This window comes from Haliaeetus albicilla, chromosome 11 (genome assembly GCF_947461875.1).
Source record: "Haliaeetus albicilla chromosome 11, bHalAlb1.1, whole genome shotgun sequence".
In the NCBI taxonomy this organism is placed as follows: Eukaryota; Metazoa; Chordata; class Aves; order Accipitriformes; family Accipitridae; genus Haliaeetus; species Haliaeetus albicilla.
The window spans coordinates 8332638-8352390 of NC_091493.1; the positions used below are offsets into that span (position 1 = coordinate 8332638).

The 19753-nt window shown below is 39.7% G+C and overlaps 2 protein-coding genes across 9 annotated transcripts in view; one reads left to right on the forward strand and one right to left on the reverse strand.

Moving 5' to 3' along the window:
• Positions 1-15572, forward strand: part of FAM13C (family with sequence similarity 13 member C) — a 132633-nt gene extending 117061 nt beyond the window's left edge. For 3 of the 7 annotated variants that reach the window (XM_069796036.1, XM_069796039.1, XM_069796040.1), the window contains 5 exons: positions 5639-5722; positions 9629-9724; positions 10968-11167; positions 12708-12809; positions 13592-15572. In XM_069796036.1, the coding sequence (XP_069652137.1) occupies positions 5639-5722; positions 9629-9724; positions 10968-11167; positions 12708-12809; positions 13592-13715 (606 nt within the window). In that variant the 3' untranslated portion in view covers positions 13716-15572. The remainder of the gene's footprint in view (positions 1-5638; positions 5723-9628; positions 9725-10967; positions 11168-12707; positions 12810-13591) is intronic. The other 4 variants (XM_069796037.1, XM_069796043.1, XM_069796042.1 and 1 more) reach the window with 3 other exon arrangements.
• Positions 15268-19753, reverse strand: part of PHYHIPL (phytanoyl-CoA 2-hydroxylase interacting protein like) — a 59149-nt gene continuing 54663 nt past the window's right edge. For both annotated transcript variants that reach the window (XM_069796045.1, XM_069796044.1), the window contains exon 5: positions 15268-16623. In XM_069796045.1, coding sequence (XP_069652146.1) covers positions 16089-16623 — 535 coding nt within the window. In that variant the 3' untranslated portion in view covers positions 15268-16088. The remainder of the gene's footprint in view (positions 16624-19753) is intronic.

The following is a 19753-nucleotide window of genomic DNA, read 5'->3' on the forward strand; positions in this document are numbered from 1 at the left end:
GAAAAAGAGGTGCAAAAGGTTTTTTCAAATAGTGCTAAGTGCTTTTTACTCAGAGATGTGTGTATAAAACTGTTTGCCAGGCACTGCTGAAACCTGCCTACTTGAGGTTGTGCGCGCGGGAAGTGCATATTCATGTATTGAAGATGGTGACAGCAAAGGCAATCCTATCTTGAGTCCACAGAAACTGTGTGACTAAAAATGTTCCCGAAGTTATTTTGACAATAAAGGTCCCCTCTCACCTGAGAAATGCTGAAAGCCTCTGCCCAGTAGATAGCACTGCACTAAGATCATGTGGATAGCACAACCATCCAGACTGCTTTGCCCTTCTGATCTTGTACGTTTACTTGTGCTGATACTGCTTCTGCTCTTCCATGTTCTCAGTTACTCTTGTAAACATAGAAGCAATATTCCATGAAACATGCTTGCTTGGCTGGGCAATTTTTTTTTTTTTTTTTTAAACTAGTACATATTTTTAAATTCTGCTGTACCTTCATGCTACTGGCACATTATAGGGTCTAAAGCTGCTGTTCTGCAATACATATTGTCCACAAAACACTTGGGGGGGGGGGAGCTATTTTTGCTGTGAAATGATGTTGCTATTCCTGATGCTATACAGCCAAGCAAGACAATAAATTCTGTCCTCAAAGGTATCTAAAATCTAAATGTTGACTGTAACATTTAGACTCTGGCTGATGAACGAAAAAGGGGAGGGGGTGAATGGGACAAGGAAGAGTGAAGAAGAACTAAATGCTAAACTATGCGAGACTTAAGAAATTATTCTGCGTGGATTTCAGTAGCAGAAAGGACCCGGCAGAGATAATTTTTGTTTTGGTTTGGTTTTCTTGTGTTCTTCATTCTTAAACAACTAGTTACCATATAAAAACTAGAACTGTGCATAATGATGCTGTGCTTCTGAGATCTTGAGCTCTGCATACATGACTGATTTTTTAATTGTTTCTTTTTATAAACTACTTTTTTTAAAAGCTGAAATGGAAACAGCGTTTCATAACCAGAACTCCTTTGTAAGAAAACAAAAGATGACAACAAAACCATGCTGTTTTGTATATAGTCCTAAAAATCCCAACAGTGCAGACTGTATGATAATATTTTCAGTTGTTAATTTTTTTTTTATTATGCAAGCAGTGAGATCAGACAACACCAAAACAGATGTCAATGAGGAAATTCTGTCGAGAAAAACTCTTTATAAGAGTAAGTTGGGTGCGGGTCTCTGTCCCACTCATTTTTCAATTAATTGGACTTCTGATTTCCCAAGAGAGAACCTCCTAAATGTGTGCAATGGCAGTGCTGGCTTGAAATATTATTGCAGAGAATTCTGTAATGTAAATTAAATGTTTGCACAAACTTAATTTTTTTTTAAAGATCTTATTTATTTTCTTCTTGTATTCTTGTAGAGAGAACTTGTGTTGAGAGAACTCTGTCTGTTAGCAAAGGTGTTTGATAATAGTTACACAAAACCGCTATGGAACTGAGGCTAAAAAAGGAATACTATGAAGTCAAATTGATCTATTTCAAAACAATATATTTTAGTAGGTCCTTAAGTATAACATTAAAAGTGATCGGTTTTGATTATGAGTCATTCTGGACTTTTGGGGCAGAATAAGGTTGTCTGCTGGTTATAACAAAGATCAAAGGCTTCATTTTAGCTATGTGCAACTTTGGTGTTACTGTAGATAATTTTTATCTGCAACATTGTATTTCATATATAACATTTAGATCCTGTATCAGAATCTGAGCTAGATTAATAGTAAACTAATAGCAGCTAAATGTTTCTTTTTTCAAGATTTTGTTATTTTGGGCAAGGATAGTGTTTCCATAAAAGCCTGTTGAACTCACTGAAGTTCAACAGTGGAAAGCCTCTAATGCCCTGCTGAAATACAAATGAGAGAATGCGTGTCCTTAACAGAGGTGCAGAGTAAAATCCTGTACCACCCAGTGTCTCTAAAGAGGACAAACCACAAGATCTGAATATGAAATAGCAGAATGTGGTTTTCTGAACACAACAACCCTCCCACAAAAAAGCCTGTGAGTAAAGTTATTGAATGAGAAGATGCAGAGAAAATTGGGATTGGCCTGTGAATGATTCAGTAACCCAAAAAGGGATGGCCACCTGTTACTATTTGTGTCACTAGCTCCTTGTGCTGGGAGATGGTGACTTATTTAACAGTTTACCTAATTTTTAGGTCCAAGGCTTCAGGAAAAAAAAACACCACCCCCCCCCACCCCCCCACCCCCCCAAAAAAACATTAAGACTGTGAATGTAGGAGTTCAGGAGCCAAAAAAGGCCAATAGACATAATTTGAATCGTATTACTCAAAACCCCACCAAATCCCCAAAACCCAACTCCTGACTTCTAAGCCAATCCGAACTCGGTGGCTGGGGATGTAATAGCCGCCCCAGCCACAGCGAGGAGGAGCAGCAGCCCTGCGGTGCTCGGCTGTGGTTCACCAGCCAGCGCGGCCTTTCACAGGGGGGCTACACTCAGACTTGGCCTGACCCTCAGCTGAAGTAAACTGGCATCGTTCTATGGATGTGTCTTGTCACTTGTTGACTGCCTTCAAAGTTTTTCTTCCTATTTTTGTGTTAAATGCTGCTTTGTAATGAGCCACCACACATTGCCAAGTGGCAGACTTAGTAGGCCCTGGGAACCTGGACTCGGGCCTGCCTGGAAACAAAAGTGCTGCCTCTGAGAGCGAAAGGCCTCAGCCAGGCCCAGTCCTCGCTGTCACACTGTCTGTCCTCAGAGTTTGTATCTTCTGTCTGGAAAAACAACAGCGACCTTAAAAGGCATGAGCACCCAGGGAACCAACTAGTGAGGAAGACAGCTGTATACAATATTTTGTGTGCCTTTGTTCCAAGTTATAAAAACCAAACCGCTACCTTAGCTTCACACATAGTCTCCTTTTTTCTTTCTTCACATGCAACAAACAACTTTTTCCTTATGTTTAGTTTGAACATTTGCAGTCTGTCCCCCAAGGCTTTTCTCAGACTGGTTGCCTTTGTGTATCTGTCTTCTCATTATTGACCCACTTCAGTTCATCTTTTCTCTGGCTATGAAGCAGAGTTTTCATTTAATTAGCACTGAATTTCATGCTGCTGTAGGCAGCCTACAGTCCTAAGATGTCTCAGACAATTCTGCATTTTGTGATTCCACCTGCCTTCTCTGATTTTGAAATTATCAGCCATTTCAAACTTAGCTGAATACAAACCCGTCTTGAGATTGCTAATAAAATGAGCTAATGAAATAGGCCCAAATGCTAAACCCTCTTGAGATTGTTTCTCATGTGTAAAATCAATATTAATCATCACTCCCCGTTTCCTCCTAACCATTCAGCTGCTCTAGGCTTAATAGTTTTTGAAAGAATTAACCTCGTATTAATTGCAGAACTAGCAATAAATAAGCAAATTAGCTACTTTATCATACTCCTGCATTCTAGTTAGTAGCTCTTCTCTTAACGTGAATGACAGATAATTTTGGAGTGACTAACTTACGCAGACCTTTAAGGCAAAATGTGATTAGTGGTTCTGCACTGTTTTTGCATTTGGGCAGCAAACAACAAAGGTTTTGCTCCTGCTGAAGTTAACAGCAAGGCAGTCCTTTGATATTAGAAGAGCATTACTTCTTCAGGGCTTGATGTATTTTTAAAAAGTAGAGGCTAATTATTAAAAATACTTCTCCAAGTTGTCAATAAAATAACCTAGTCATCAACTTTCTGCAGAAAGGCACCCCGCCTGCCCCCACCTCACCAAACTCCGTTGTTCTTCACATTACTTCATTGTGGTGGATGAGCTCTTCTCCAAACCGCCAAACGCTGGGCCCTAATTCATACAGATCTGTCGTGATCTGGCAGAGACTGTGGAAAAAGGAGCTGCATGTGCTCCTTGCTGTTCCAACCCAGATGAAAATATGCAAGTGTCAGGAGCAGATCTTCTTGGGAAGAGAGGGAATGGGAGAGGAGGAGGAGGGAAATACCAGTTAAATGGTGTGCTCCCTGCATCAGACACCTATACAAATACTGCTATATCACCAACACTGACAAACTGCATTGTTGAAAAATCAGCGTTATTCTTTCTGGTACCAGTGATTCATATTGTGATTTTTGAATAGAAATAAACTGCTAGTGTTAGGTGTTAAGCCCAGCTGAGCAAGAACCTCGTGACTGAGGAAGAAAGCCCACCTCCGTTCCCATTGTAACTAAAGGGCTGCACTTTCTGCAGCTTCCCCATAGTGGTTCTACAGATGCATACCGTCCAGCCATAATTTCCTGCTGCCTGATCAGATTATTCTTCCATTTAATTTTAGAGACAGCACCTTTTTCTAGTATGCTCAGCATTGATGGGGTGTTCACCAGAGTATCACAATGATTGAATATTTAGGGATTTCATTGTGAATCTATCATTCCACTCCATAAATGAGTTGTGTTTGCATAGCTGAAGCTTTCTGTTCTTCATCCCTTACCAGCCAAGGCAAATCTATTTCTCTCTCTTGATGAATAATTTAAAAAGTTGAGGAATGTCGTCTCTGCATTTTTGCAAGTTTCTGAGCATTTTGTCTACAATGGTTGTTGTTCTCATTTGTTACAACTAAATCATACTTAATATATAATGGGGAACACTATATATGATTTATGAACTGATCTGGCAAATAGAAGTTAATAACATACAGATCTCATTAATTGATTTCTCCCTAGGATGGATAAGAAAAATACTTCTTTAGTTTTTCAGTTACAACAATTATTCATAAATGTTACCTAAACATTGGAAAATGTTCTAGGAAAGTACTGCACTGGTATCTGTGGGACTTCAGTGCCAACATCTTCTACTCATATGTTGCAGTCATCTTTTGTGAGCCTGCCTTCCCAAAACCCAACCAATGACGTATACCTCATGTGCACGCAATTTGGCTGTGATTTTAAAGCAAAAACCTCTGCTTGTTTACACTTTCTGTCAACCAGTATTCCCAGAAAAATTTTTCAGATACAGGCTCTGATCCAGCAACACATGAAGATTCTTGCCTTCTTGACTAAGACCATAGTTTGTACCCTTGGAAACTTTCCAGATAAGGATGCAGTGTTCTGTCAATAGCCTAATACTGCTTCCTGACTTTAAGCTTGTTAAACTGCTTTCATAGAATAGTAATTTTGAAAGAAATCAAGGCAATCAAGTATTAGATCTTTATATAATGACAGTTAAGAAAAATAATAATTCCATCCTTCCAGTACATTTTCAGTCATGCATCTTTCTCTAGAAGAAAGAGCACACCTTCAGGCCCCAAAGGCTCCACTTTGGCCAGACAAAGTAAATACAGTGTATTTTCCACTGGTAAAGGCCTGACCTAAAGCCTACTCCAATCAGTAGAACTATCTCCATAGCTTTCATCAACTTGGCATTAGGCCTTGAGAAGGTAGCATGTACTTTGATTCATTTAAAACTTCAGTCATGTAAATTTGGACTCTGTTCTTGCTAGGTTAATGCCAAGTCCCCATTGACCTCAGTGTGGACAGAAACAGAATTCATTATTAATGTTTATCTGGGGAGAATAGATGATTAAACAGATACATACCTGTACCCTTGTCATGAAATCTTGATTCATAATCTTATAAATAACTTTTTTAAATAGGATATGACAAAAAAGCAAATGGCTTTGGAAAAAATCAGTCTTCAGAAATGTCTACTATATTTTGAGAGTATTCATGGACAACCTGTAAGTATACCATGGAAAGATAGGTAAATTAAAAATTATCTAACTTCTCTAACAAATATTTTTGGATGCATATATTAAATGTATTTAGATGAATTTTACACTATTAACATAATTTTAGTTATTTCAGGTATAAATGTTGTTGCCTGACACTGATGAATTTGGTTTATATTTTAAAAAATAAAATAAAAGGGCAAGTTTCTAGAGGCCCTGTATCTCTCTTCATGATTGGAAGTTGCAGGGTTTGATGATAAAGGTGGAGGATTGTACATCCACAGCAGACTTGGCTCATGCATACTGTAGCTCTGCTATGACGTATGAAACATTAGAATGCTTAGCAGCTGAGAAAGGTTTATAGGGCACCATCTGAGATGTGAACTACAAAAATGACATGACCTGTCATCTGTGTTTTCCTTTATTTCACAGCAGCACTTAAAACTATTAATTAAAATCCTTTCAAGGGACTTCATTGCTGAATGTAGGTACAAAACAAACATTGGTGAGAGGATGATTTGAAAATTTGTCTATACACAGCTGAGAATTCCTGTTTGATGTCTAAGTCTGTATTCTTATGACTGTCTCTGTTTCTGACTAGTACTTGTTGTCGTAGGGGAAAAGGGAGTGGCACCAACACGTGTCCAAAAATATGCCAGCTGTTAAAATGATTGTGATCTGAATCTGATCTCTCTGCATCTTGGATAAAATAATTTTTTTGCCCATCTTCTTTGGGCTTGGAATGAGAGCTGAGGGGTGGATAGAATATATCTATGGGTATGAAGAAATTTCATTTCCTAAGAAGGAGAACAAAAAAGAAATTGAGTTATTAGTGTTATATAGAGGTAAAAGAGACTTAAAGATTCAAAGATAGAAAAGAGAATAGGGCATGCTTTGTAGCATGGGGGTCAGAGAGGGTGTTCCTTTTCTCAAGGCTGAAGCAGCGCTATGATCAGCTAAGAAAGAAGATGCTAACTACATAAGGAAAGAGGTGATCAGTGATACTAAGCCGCCATGAGGGAATCCTAAGACTGCCAAACAGCTCTGACTTAAGGTCACAGAAAGCTCAGCAACAGTCAAGAATTTAAAGCAGGGTCATGAAAGTTAGGCAAGATTTCTAAATCTTTTTTTGTCATTGAAAATAAACAAGCAATCAGGAGCCACTCCACACAGAGTTGCATACTTAAATAATTGTGTCTCTTACAGAAGCAAATTCTAGTCTTTGTATCTATATCAATGTATTTTCCTGCGGGAAAGGGGTGAAGAGTCTGCATGCATCCTGGGCACCAAGAACAGCTGGAGAATGAGGCCAGTGAGGTCCCAACTCAGTGGCAAGCACAGGGCCTGTGCCAGTTCAGAGCTGGAGGGATCCAGGAAAGAGAGATCTGCTGGGGAAGCTCACACGGTTTGTAAAAGCCGGGGAGTGATGACTTGGAGATGGCAAATGAGTGACTGCCCAGGCAGAGGCACTCTGGTGACGTTTGCTAAGAAAACAGGTGCCTGCTATCAAAGAGCTGTCCCAGTGCAGAAAATGGATTTTCACAATATTGAACGTTGATTGCCGAAGCCTCAAGATTCCCTACTTCAGATGTTTCATAGAACCATCGAATGGTTTGGTTTGGAAGGGACCTTAAAGATCATGTAGTTCCAACCCCCCTGCCATGGGCAGGGACACCTTCCACTAGACCAGGGTGCTCAAAGCCCCATCCAACCTGGCCTTGAACGCTTCCAGGGAGGGGGCATCCACAACCTCTCTGGGCAACCTGTGCCAGTGCCTCACCACCCTCAAAGTGAAGAATTTCTTCCTTATGTCCAATCCAAACCTACACTCTTTCAGTTTAAACCCATTAGCCCTTGTCCTGTCACTACATGCCCTTGTAGAAAGTCCCTCTCCAGCTTTCCTCTAGGCCCCCTTTAGGTACTGGAAGGCTGCTATAAGGTCTCCCTGGAGCCTTCTCTTCCCCAGGCTGAGCAACCCCAACTCTCTCAGCCTGTCTTCATAGGAGAGGTGCTCCAGCCCTCTGATCATCTTTGTGGCCCTCCTCTCAACTCGCTCCAACATGGAGCGTCCATGTCCTCCTTATGTTGGGGGCTCCAGAGCTGCATGCAGTACTCCAGGTGGGGTCTTGTGAGAGCAGAGTAGAGGGACAGAATCACCTCCCTTGACCTGCTGGTCACACTGCTTTGGATGCAGCCGAGGATATGGTTGGCTTTCTGGGCTGCAAGTGCACGTTTGAGCTAGCAACCCGTGACATGCCTTGTCACTTAACAAATATCACACCATAGGATTATCAAAAGGTTAATTGGAATAGAGTGTACTGGGATTCCAAGAAAATAATCAGAAATTTAGCCTATTATGCAAAAACTTTAGTGGTGTTTGTTGATGGTGGTGGTTTTTTGTTGTTTTTAAAGCAAATAGCAAAATTCAGTCCTAGACAATGTCACAGTTATTGTATAAACCTCCTTTGGGAGTACAAAGAGAGAACCCATCAGAAAAAATTATCAAGTTGCTGCATATTCAGAGTATCATGACTACAGCAGCCTTGAAACACAGCGGAGAGCACTGGTGATGATGATTGCCCTGCTGATGTATAGTATGGATGACACCATCTTTACCCAGACTTACCTGAGTAGTCAGATGGAGAGGGCACTGACTAGGTTTAAAACAAAAAATTATCTGTTCTGGCTTGTTTGGCATTTCCTAGAGCTTGAATGTGTTGCAATCAAATGGAACATGAAGACTGGGGAAGAGAAGTGGACTAGCTGGGATAGGCAAGCCCTGACATTCTGCAGTGAAGCATACCTCTAGAAATAGTCCCTAACGACTCAATCAGCCAGACATATGCGGTGTCGTCAACCTGCATTTGTCTACTGTCACCCTTACTCCTGCTGACCAGGGATTTGTCTGCTTCTGAGCAACTCTGGACTATTGTCCATACCATCAGCCAGTATGTGTGTCTTCAAACCTGCCGTGTGGTCACTCATCGGAGCGTGTGTAGCTGGGCTTCAATGCAGTAGTGCAGTAGTTGTGCGAAAAGACAGTGCAGTCGTATCCAGTGGGTGCTGATAGGCATGTGAGTTGAGGAGCAGAGGCTGATGGTGAACTAGTTTGGAAATGACCCTGTTTTGACATTTAATCACTGAGGAACATGTTGTTTTTCTGTTGTCTTTTTTTTTTTTCTTGTGGGATTTACTCTTTTTTTTTCCTTAGTCCAGTAAGTCAGTCTACTGCACACCTAGTTTCCATAAGGTTTATTTTTGTATTTATAAACATTTGTGGCTGGATCAGGCTCTTAATACCTGATCTAAAACAATATTCTCCTCCAAATCAATGCTCCTAATGCACTTAGTGCAAGCACAAACTACATGAACAGACAGTTAATCCCGATCATGGAAGGCAGTTCCAGTGAGGGATGCACACAGCAATTCTGCATGGAGCCACCTCACTCACTGAGGCTGTAAAGCTGTGTTCTCAGCACCCACCATCCCACTGGGCCGCTGAGTATATTGTCTCAGGCGGACTGTCATGTTACTGTAGCTCACCTGTTGCCATTATTGCAGTTAAGTAAGTGAGGTGTCAATGCAATATGCACAGTAGAAGCATATCTTAACTCTTACAACTCTATTAGCATCTTCAGAAAGAGACAGAGAATAGTTTACCCTCTGCCTGGGTGATGTGGCTCGAGGAAGTGAGGAATCCACGTGGGGTATTTTCCATTAGAAAATAGATTGCTATTTTCATTTTTAGAAATTGTATGGATTAAACTACAGTTCCCATGGAATATCTATGGAAGCAAAATACACATCAGGTCATATTCTTCTAATACCTTTCTTAGCTTTACAGGAGCAAATGAGAAATTTTTTTTTTTTATGTTTAATTTTGGAGGAGTATATTTTGTTATGATTTCTCTTTAGGTAACTAAGCAAGAAAAGAGTCTCATGAAACCTCTTTATGACAGATACAGAATTATCAAGAAACTTCTCGCAACTCCATCTTTGATCACAACAATTGTAAGTTGGAAAGAATTCATATGCATTGTCCAGTAAACATATTAAATGCTGTGTTTGATTTGAACCTGTATGTCAGTTTGGCAGCAATAGAACTACTGATATTTGAAGAATCTGCTCATTGGTTAATACAGGGTGTTGATATTTCAACTAGAGCAAATGCTCTATGAAATTCAACTTCTAAGCATGCCAGAGGTTGTAATGTATGGCAGCAGTTTCTGAGGCAATCACTTCAAACGACGGGGTAAGAGATCAAAGGCTGGCACTAGTTTTCTATTATGCTAACATATGCAACACAGAATGAAACTTATCTCTTTTCATGAAGCCCTATACTGTCACTATATCTATCTTCTGTATTTTATTGTCAATGCTTTTATCAATTACGTAGCACATAAATATTGTTTGTAGTACTTTAATAATATATCAATGTAATGTAACAGCACTGGTCTCACTGTGAGTAGAAGTAGCAGAATCTGGCTATTTGGAAGTTAATTAGCATGCCTCTATCAAAAATACTAATCTAATACTAATTGGGGCTGGGTTGATTTTAAAAATTATGAACTATTGCCTTGTTAGATGACAGTGGAGCTTTAGATTGCTTTGAAAAACCCAATTTTAAATCTTTTTACACATGCACACGGATATTTTATTTGAAAAATGTAACTGACGTTCCCTTGTGCTTTACTTCTTAGGAGTTTTTATGTTTAAGCTTTAGTTTCAAAAGATCAACTTTTCTTCTGAGGGTGAAGGAACATGAGGAAGACAATGAGTGACATCACTCTATTTTGGTAGTTAACATTTGTAGCTATAAAACTGTGGAATCTCTATCTCCGAGTCTTGTTACAGTCAGAATTTCTGGACATAATGCAAACAGTAGATGGTATATGAGAGGACTACAAGTTCCACCAAGACTGCACTGCTTACAGAAATACAGAATGTTCTTTAAATCCTTGCCACTTATAAAGGCTTTTGTGTAAACAGAAGTAAATTGCTGGCTGGAGATACTCAGAAGCAGGGCCATCTTCTGTCCTGTTTAGTCATGGTGGACAACACACAGTAACTCAGTGAGCCCCACGAGAGCTCTCGTGAACAATCTCGGGTAGACCTGGGTAAAGCTTTCAATATGTGTAATCTATTTCCGTGAATATATCCCGAAGTTAGATCCCAATTCTTTACGTTGTCATCCTATTAATTGTTAGTATTGTAATGCAAACAACTAATTCAATAATGCTTTACGTTTTACAAGCAGGAAGAGGAAGACTCAGATGAAGAGCATTCTCAAAGCAGCCATGAGTTATCATCCGGTCCGATATCTTGCCTCCCTGTTGATGAGCATCTGTGTTACTCTCAGGAGGAGAGTGAGCCTGCGTATGTTTCACCTCTGGATGAAAAGAAAGTTTTCAGGCAAACAGCCTTGTCTATGTCCAATTTACACGAGGCAACAATGTAAGTTCTGTCTTTTTTTTTTCCTGAATGTTTTAAAATATTTCATATAGACTTTGTAAATGAAACATGATCCATACTTACTGCATGGGAATATTCTATACCAAAGAAGTGACTCAGTGTTTTCTTACGGGAGAAAAGAGGCAGATGATATTTGTTGTTTGGGCAGCATACCTGTGGTTTGAGCTATTTATTCAAAGAACGAACTTTGTGCCAAGTCCGTGAAGAGAAAGGTGAAGGAATGTGAGCAGATAGGAGATACAACTACATATACAGAGTGGTAGATATGACATAATGGCATAGTAAAGATACGTAGACCTACCTATAATTGCTACAAAATTTTTAGATATCTAACTACTTATGTTCTTACAAAGCAGTCATAAAACAAAGCACAGTTTGGCCACGCAGGATAATCTGCTCCTCTGTTTGTGTGTGTACTGGGATTGACTCTGTGAGTGATGTAAGAATGCCAGAGACATCAGGCATATGAACAGCAACAGGGGAGCTGAGTGAAGGATCATGCAATACATGTTCACGGGGGAGGCCAGGGAATGGGTATAAAATCAATTTCTTCCTTGCATGAGAATAGTTATTAGTGTCTGGATGCCAGAAAAAAAACTTACCACCACTCTCCTACCCTCCATTATAAAACCAAAATAAAGCCCTCCTGCTTTGTAGTTAAGAATTTCAGGTTGCATGAGACAGCAAATCTCAAGATGCACATGGGCTGTTATCACTCAGCCCTGAAACCTGTTGAAGAATATGCCTTCCAGGAACGGATGTGATCTCAGAGCTTGTGGGAGGGTATCTTTTTCTTGTGTTTTGATTGGGAGTGCTTAGATGCATAAATGAAGTTGACTAGGCTCTAACAAAATTGAGAGTAAATAAAAATGTCTTTGTTTTCTATGTAACTTGACTATGTATGCAATAGTTTGCTCACAAATGCTGTGAAGATATTTCTGTGCCTTTTGTTATTACAGAAAAAAAACCCAACCAACCAGCTGCATATGTCGTAACAGAATTCTTTCTCTGCCTAAAAACCTTATTCTCCAAATACCAGCTAAAACATGGCCTCCAGAAATATTGATTCTGGGTACCACTAGCATTTCCACTGCATCACAGTCATGTTTGGTAACAGCTGCTTTTAGGAGTAGGGCTTGGACATTGACTTTATTAATTCAGTTCAAGAGATGCAAAGCACTTCCTGTGAGATTCTGAGCCCTGTCAACTCCATTAATTCCACACAGAATTAAGACCACCAGTAAGACTCAATCCTGAAAGCTTTTCCTCCCATGTTGTCCATAGAGTCTCTGCCTTCACTTTATTAGAAGAGTGAGAATACTAGTAAAAGGGAAGGAGCACAACTGTTTATCGCGTGTTGCCAGTTATATCCATAGTTGGAGGGATGTGGTGGAACATCTCGGGGCACTGAGATCAGTGCCTGCCGTGGTCCGTAGCAGCCAGCTGCTTATTACCCAAAGCCACAGCCTTTACAATACTTCCAAGCACTTGGGGGTTTCATGTTCTTGTCTCTGTTTTACAGGCCCGTTCTTCTTGAACATCTTCGAGAAACAAGAGCAGATAAGAAAAGGCTTCGCAAAGCTCTGAGAGAGTTTGAGGAACAATTCTATAAACAGACAGGAAGGTAAATAACCAGCTCAACAAAAGCCCTCTCCTTCTCCCCTTTGGGCTCTTATACAGACCTGTTTGCTCCTGCTAGGGTGGTTACTCTTAGGGGAGCAGGCCAGAAAAGCTGCTGCTAGGGACTGGAAGATACCGTGGAGGTGTCTGGTCTCTGTGGAGATGTCCACCTCCCTGTTTAGTTCCTCTGGGATGTGGGCATCCCTGAGGACAGTCTGGACCTGGGGAGCTTCCAGGACATGCCTGGAAGGTATAAACCCTGAGCTGAAGGGAGGCTGCTAAAGAGTCTTTCTGAGGATGTCAATCTGCAGGGATTACACTTGGCAGTTGGGCCACTTTTAAAGGCCAGATTTGAAAGCAGGAACCACTGTTTCTTTCACCCATAGACAATACTGGCTACTTTACACTCGCCGTTTATCCTTCTCCCTTCATTTAGCAAACGTTTTTGCTGAAAACCACGGATGATACGGACATGGAGTATTCTGGTAACAGTTTTCAAAGCACTATGTAATAACTTCTCTGCACATTTGAGAATGAAGTTGTCATGCTTGCATGGCTGACAAGAAAGAAAATTACTTGGTATATGAAAATTGAGTATTTTAATTACTGTTATTTCATTTCTGCCTACTAGAGCTTTTTGATCCTGTCAAATATTACCTTTAGTCACCTACAGTTAGGAAAAAAAAAAATCCAACCCAATTCTCATTAGTTGTTGCAGAATTAATTTTAAAGACTGTTTCTCCTCTTACTGATAAAAGTGATGGCACTTTTATTTGCTTTTCATAGGAGTCCTCAAAAAGAAGATCGGGTGCCAATGGCTGAAGAATACTCCGAATACAAGCACATGAAAGCTAAAATCAGGCTCTTGGAGGTTCTCATCAGCAAGCATGATATTTCCAAAACAATTTGAAGCGAATGCAATGCTGTGATACTGTTCTTTAGCAAAAAAACAAGCAAACAAACACGTAATGAAAAAGAGGAAGTAATTTTACAGGTCTTGGTCTGCTGCACAATTATTTGACACACTGAGATTTTTGATGCACTTTACCAATTATACTAGCTGGGATGAGAGAGGACAGCAATATGCAAGACTATTAATTAAGCACGGGTGAGTGGACTACGGTATATATTTTTTTCCTTTTGAAAAAGCCTTGAAGTGCACTGTGAGAATGCTAGAAATTAAAAGGACGCTGAAGTATTGTAGATTGTCAGTTTGACCTGCTCTTAGTTTTAAAAAGCATGAGGAAATGCTCTCCAGGTTTTTAGTACATGACAATGTACCACACCTTTCTTTCCAGAATTAACAGGCACTATAATGAACTATTAATGTCGGTTCTCAATGTGCCAATTCACTAGATAGATAGATATTAAAAGAAACATGAGCGAAAAACTCATGAACGTATGCTATCTTTCAAGACAGCATTGCTGTTGAATTCCAGCAGCTTCAAAGAAAGGTGCATACAAAGAACCTGTGCCAGGATTTGGTCTAAAATTCTGGGAGTAGGGCAAAGTGATGCTGCCTATGCAAAAAAAGAAGGATGGAACATGACTGCCAAATGGAACTTTTTTTTTTTTTAGAAATAAGAGAAAATGTTTGGCAAAACAAAATAGATACGGTTTCCTGGGAAGAGATAAAACAAATGTACTGGCTGCTGTCCTTTTCACTATGGTTCACAGGACCTGGCTCATGGTACTTAAAATTCAGTAAATAGATCAACTACATGCTAATTTTGATTTATGTATTAAACTTTGCACTTTATTTTGCCTGATGCTATAACATTTGCTTTTCTAACTACCAAAGCTCATTTAGACGCATGCACTTTGTAAAATGTCAAAGTATTTCTTGTGTTATAAATTGCCACATATATATATTAAAACCAGACTAGATTATTGCATTATGCTAAGATATTTTGGATAGATAAAGTACATGGTATATAATTGAGTGTCACAGTTATCTGATGAGGAACGCTAGACTTCTTGTTTACTATAAATAAGATTATAAAAAAGATATTTTTTTCCATTGGAATTATGCATCTTTCTTAACTTTCAGAGCACCACACTTTGTACTATTAAGGAGATTTTTTTTTCACTATTTGTGATAGACCATTTGTGTGAAAAGTGGACTATTAACAAACGGAAGGATTATCAGTGGGTTTTGTACTAGAAATGAAAAGCAGGGATTCTGGGAAATACCTAGCCCAGACATAAAGGAAGGAAGAATAATTTAAAAAAAAAAAAAAAAAAAAAGGACTCAAATAAGTTGAATCATGTTTAGTGTTTTGCTTTAACTGTCATTTTGTATTGACCACGTAGTATAAGCAACCTGTTTTCTATCTTGGTAAGAAGATTTTCATTTTATAAAGCCCATTATGTACCAACCATGTTTGTATTTATATTGTATGTTATGACTTGGCATGATTTTGAAGACGTACACATTTTCAAGTAGTTTGGAGGAAGAAGTATGAACACTAAAAAAGGAATTTTTTTATTTCTCTGAGGTTTGTTGTTTCAGTGTACTGACTTGATAATTTATAACTTAACTTTTATGAATCAGAAATGGTCTCCTTCGTAAATCTGTTTTAATTAAAGTCATCTAGAGCAACAGGAACAGATACAGAGCTATTTGAAGTTTACAAACTACATCTTTGATAAGGGAAAATGATTTCATGACATATGTATACAATTGATATTAAAATGTAATCTATATATTCTATATGATTGTATAATATTTTATACAACAGTACAAATAAAATATTTTTCTATTATATTTATTATGTCGAGACACAGTTTCTGTTTTCAGTTAGCTAATATAAATAACATAAATAACACTGTCAAACAACACGTTGGAAGTGCTGACATTTCTAGGCTCTGAAGTTTAAATCATGCTGCAATTACAACCTTTCATGCTGTTTGGAGTTATCCCAGTATTTGTTCAGTAGTTAAAATGAATGCATATTTAAACACCATTTATATAAGCTGTTATTTTTATTTTGCTAAAGCAGTTTATATAGGATTTTGTTATGTTTGGCAAGAAACAGAAAACAATTTTTGCAGCATCTAGGTATAAATGGTTGCCAGAAAGAAATCCAGGACTTCTAACCATTAAAGCATCGGGGGAACAGAAGGGAAAGAGGGAGAGAAGAAATACTAAAAACGCTAGTGGAGATTTTGAAGACTCGTGTTTGCTTTTGGTGACAGCGGCATGTGCATGCTTCTGACAAAAATGTCTGACTATGGAAATGGGCAACAGAGGTTTGAAGGCTCCTAAGTAACCAGGGAAGTTTTAACGTCCAACACTGATATTGCAGGTCTTGCAGCTGGGATCTTTCTTTGCATTTGCAGTAGACAAGCTCATTAGCTGGTGACCAGTAATTTCTGCAACTGTGCCGAGGGAGAGATCCACAGGATCAGTGTAAATTACTTCCAAAATAACATCCTGGGCATGATGGTAAACCATGACACCGTCTTCTTCATCGCAGGTCAGAAATTTATTATCTTTTATATTTAGTTGAGGAAGGCGCTGCTTACAGAATTCGTCTCCCGGTGATCCAACGGGGGCGATAACGAGAATGACGTAGTGGTAGGCTGTGTACATGCAGTAGAAGTCTCCAAAGTACAAGTTAGTATTTGGGTTGAAGAGTTTTTCAGCTGCAATCTCAAACCTGTATCTTCCATAAGGTGAATCTTGTGGAGGCTTCCCAGTGTTAAACTCGGTGTTGCAGCTAAAGAAGATGCCTTCCAGCTTCCCACTGATCGGAGAGCCATGGCTGCCACTGTTATCCTTAACAGAGGGCTGCATAGCATTCCCATGATGCTCTCTACAAATGAATGACTGGTATTGTTTATTTTGTAACACATGTTCAAGAAAAAGTGGAAGAAGTTAGGATGTCGTGCTGTTTGGTAACAGTACTGAAGGGACACAAAGGAAAACCGTTAAACTGAAAACTGTGGTTAGTGTCACAATCTTAGGACCAAGAAAATCAAGTGATGCCAGACTCGGAAAGAGCTAGAATAATTCCTCCTGCTCAAGGGGAAAATCTGCTTTCCCAGGCTGGCTTCTCTGGCAGCTGTGAGCTGTGTGGGTATTATATGCAGGCGAAGAACAGCACAAACAAAAAAGCCCCCAAACCACCAGTATCTTTAATTAGCTGATTTGTTCAGCCTTCCACTACAATTCTAACAATAAACACTTTTTAGTTTAATCACATGTCGAAAATTGCAAGTCAGTCTCAATATGCTAAATATACTGTTTGTTAATGCGTATTTTTAGCATAGGCAGTATATATTTCATATAGAAAACTGCCAGTGAAAGTTATTTCTGAACCATGTTTTTCAGAGAGCTTATAGGAAGGAATGTACTGTCTGCCATAGTTTTTTTCCCCAAAATGATAATTTCAGATCTAATTTGTCTACTGCTGACTTCAATCAGAGCAGAGCTGGGCACAGAGTATTAGGCAATTTGGTTAGTTTCCACTTTGGTTGCTATCCAGCTTCTGCAGACACTAGTACCAAGGGGAAAAAAATGTACAAGACTAACGCTCTTTTTTTGCAAGCTGAGCTCAATTTGGTTCCAGTGAAAAGAAAAGTTCAATGTAGCAAGTGAATTTTAAAAACCCTAAATCCCAATAAATTGCACTTAGCAGCATTAGGCTGCTAAATTTAGGAGAACAGTCCAAAACATCCCATCTAATCCTCCTTAGCACCTGAGATTTTATGTATAGCAGGATGTGCCCCAGAACTTGTGCCCTACACCTCTCTGGAAGTGCCATCGCGACAGCTTTGGCTCTCTCTGCACCTGCAACCGTGTGATACGAGAAAGGGAAACATTCCCATTTGTAAGTCAGTCAGTCCTGAAAAACACCAGATTTACTAGGCACCCTTGGAAAATGCCTTTATACTTTTACTCTTTCTTCTTTTTTTCCTTCTTTCCTCTTTTTTTTTCTTTTTTTTTTTTTTTTGAGGAGAGGGGAAGCTAGCTGAGAAAGACTGTTCTCCCTCTGCTTTTAACTTGGTAAAAAGGTGCTGTGTGGGAGAAGGTTTTACTTGGTTAAAGCGGAAGGTAGCAGTCAAAGCAAATAAATTCAGTGGTATACATACAAAACAGCTCTAAATCAACTCAGTAATGTCTCTAACTGTGATTTTTTCATTATTTCAAATCTCCTCAGCAGCGTATCTAAGATAAATTTCAAAAGTTTTCTGGGCCGTTCAAATACTACATAGTTATTGTCTCAAGCCCTATTTCATAAGACATCGATGGTGGTGGTGGTGGTGGGGGGTGTTAGGGGCGGCTGTGTAGAATTGGTATTTTATGACTAAAGCGATTTCTAAGGGAGAAAAAACCCAGCCTGAATAACTACCGTCTCTGCAACCTGCAAAGCCAGGCTTCTTGGTTTTATTTCTGTGGCAAGATACTGACATCCAGTGGCCAATTAGGCTAATTATAGGTCACTCTTCCCGGGGACCCGAGCTGCTTTATGGCGCTCCCAGCCGAGATGAGCAGCAGAGTGACATGAACACTACTCAGAAGCTCACACTTTAAACCCCGTATTTCGCGGTTGCTGCTTTAGCACCGTGACAGTTGCTTGTTTGCCAGTGCTACTAGAGCTACTCTATAAGCTTTTCCAAGCTTGTTTACTAGTAATGACACCACAGAGGCCATTGGCAGGCGCGGTATGACAAGGAATTTTTCCTAAAAGGAAGCATGTGGTTAGGGTTTTTAAGGTACCATTCAGAAGGGTGCATTGTGGAAGGACTAGCCCTTGTGACCATATTAGTACATTTCTGATCAGAAAAGGTGCCCATCATCAGACGGTTACAGATATTCTATCTTCCTACTGACTTGGTAAAACAAACACAGCTTTTTCTCTCTCTCTCTAACTCACTAACAGAAAGGAAAACAAACTTGTCTCTATTTGTATCAAAGCAAGAAAGAACGTAACAGGAGGGAGGGGAAAAGGTACAGCGCAATCCATTAGAATCACGTTTGGCAGTACAAGGCCTAAACCACAGCTATAAATGCACCTCAGTGGCAATTTTCAAAGGTCTATGAACACAAAGGTGCACTATGATTACATAGCTGAAAAGAAAGCTATATGAGAATCAGAACCACCACAGGCACTTCGCTTCTGTGGGATCTAGTCCAGGATGGCAGCAGAGATTTACGAGGTCTTCAGAGAGCCTCAACAACTGCAATTCATTCTCTACCTCCATTCAGTTTTGCAGCTTTGTCACTATGTGCAATAAAATAATTCTTCCAATACACAGAAGGGAAAGAGCAAACCCCATGCTCTGGAATGTACAAGACACTCCTGGAATCGAGCAGATACTCAGGACTACAAAGTGGAAACGTTCCCAAGGGTGGTGGAGTCTGCTCTGTGGAGCTGGATTCCCTCAAGTATTTTTTTCTTCACCAGTTTTAAAAAACTTTCAGTTCTAGACACCAACATAAAACTGGAATTATGTGGCACAGCAGTAGCCCCATCTCTCAATGCATATTAAAGAACCATAGCCCATGCTGACATCCTTCTGACATCGTGCTGAAACAGATGTCGACACACTGCTTACCTCTCATCCATGTTCTAACGGTGGAAGGTTACCTCTGTGTGGCGGCTGCTCCTGCTGAGCCAGTGCATGAGCTTCGACTCCTTGTATTGAGAAGTCATCTTTTTTCTATTGTCATGATGCTTCCGGTTGCGCGTGCAAAGGCACACTGGGTCTCCAACAGGAATAAGGGACCTACCTCCAGCTATCCCATTTATTCATTCCAACTGAAGCAGTGTTGTAAAATTGTCTAAACATCATCCCCTCTCCCCACACTACCTGTAAATTAACATCTGGACTGCAGAACCCCAATTACTACATTTGGGCATATGTGGTTGTATGTGGAGAGCAAATATTTGAGATGGAACTCATATGTAGGCAAAAGCCTATGCACACAGTTGTGCACTC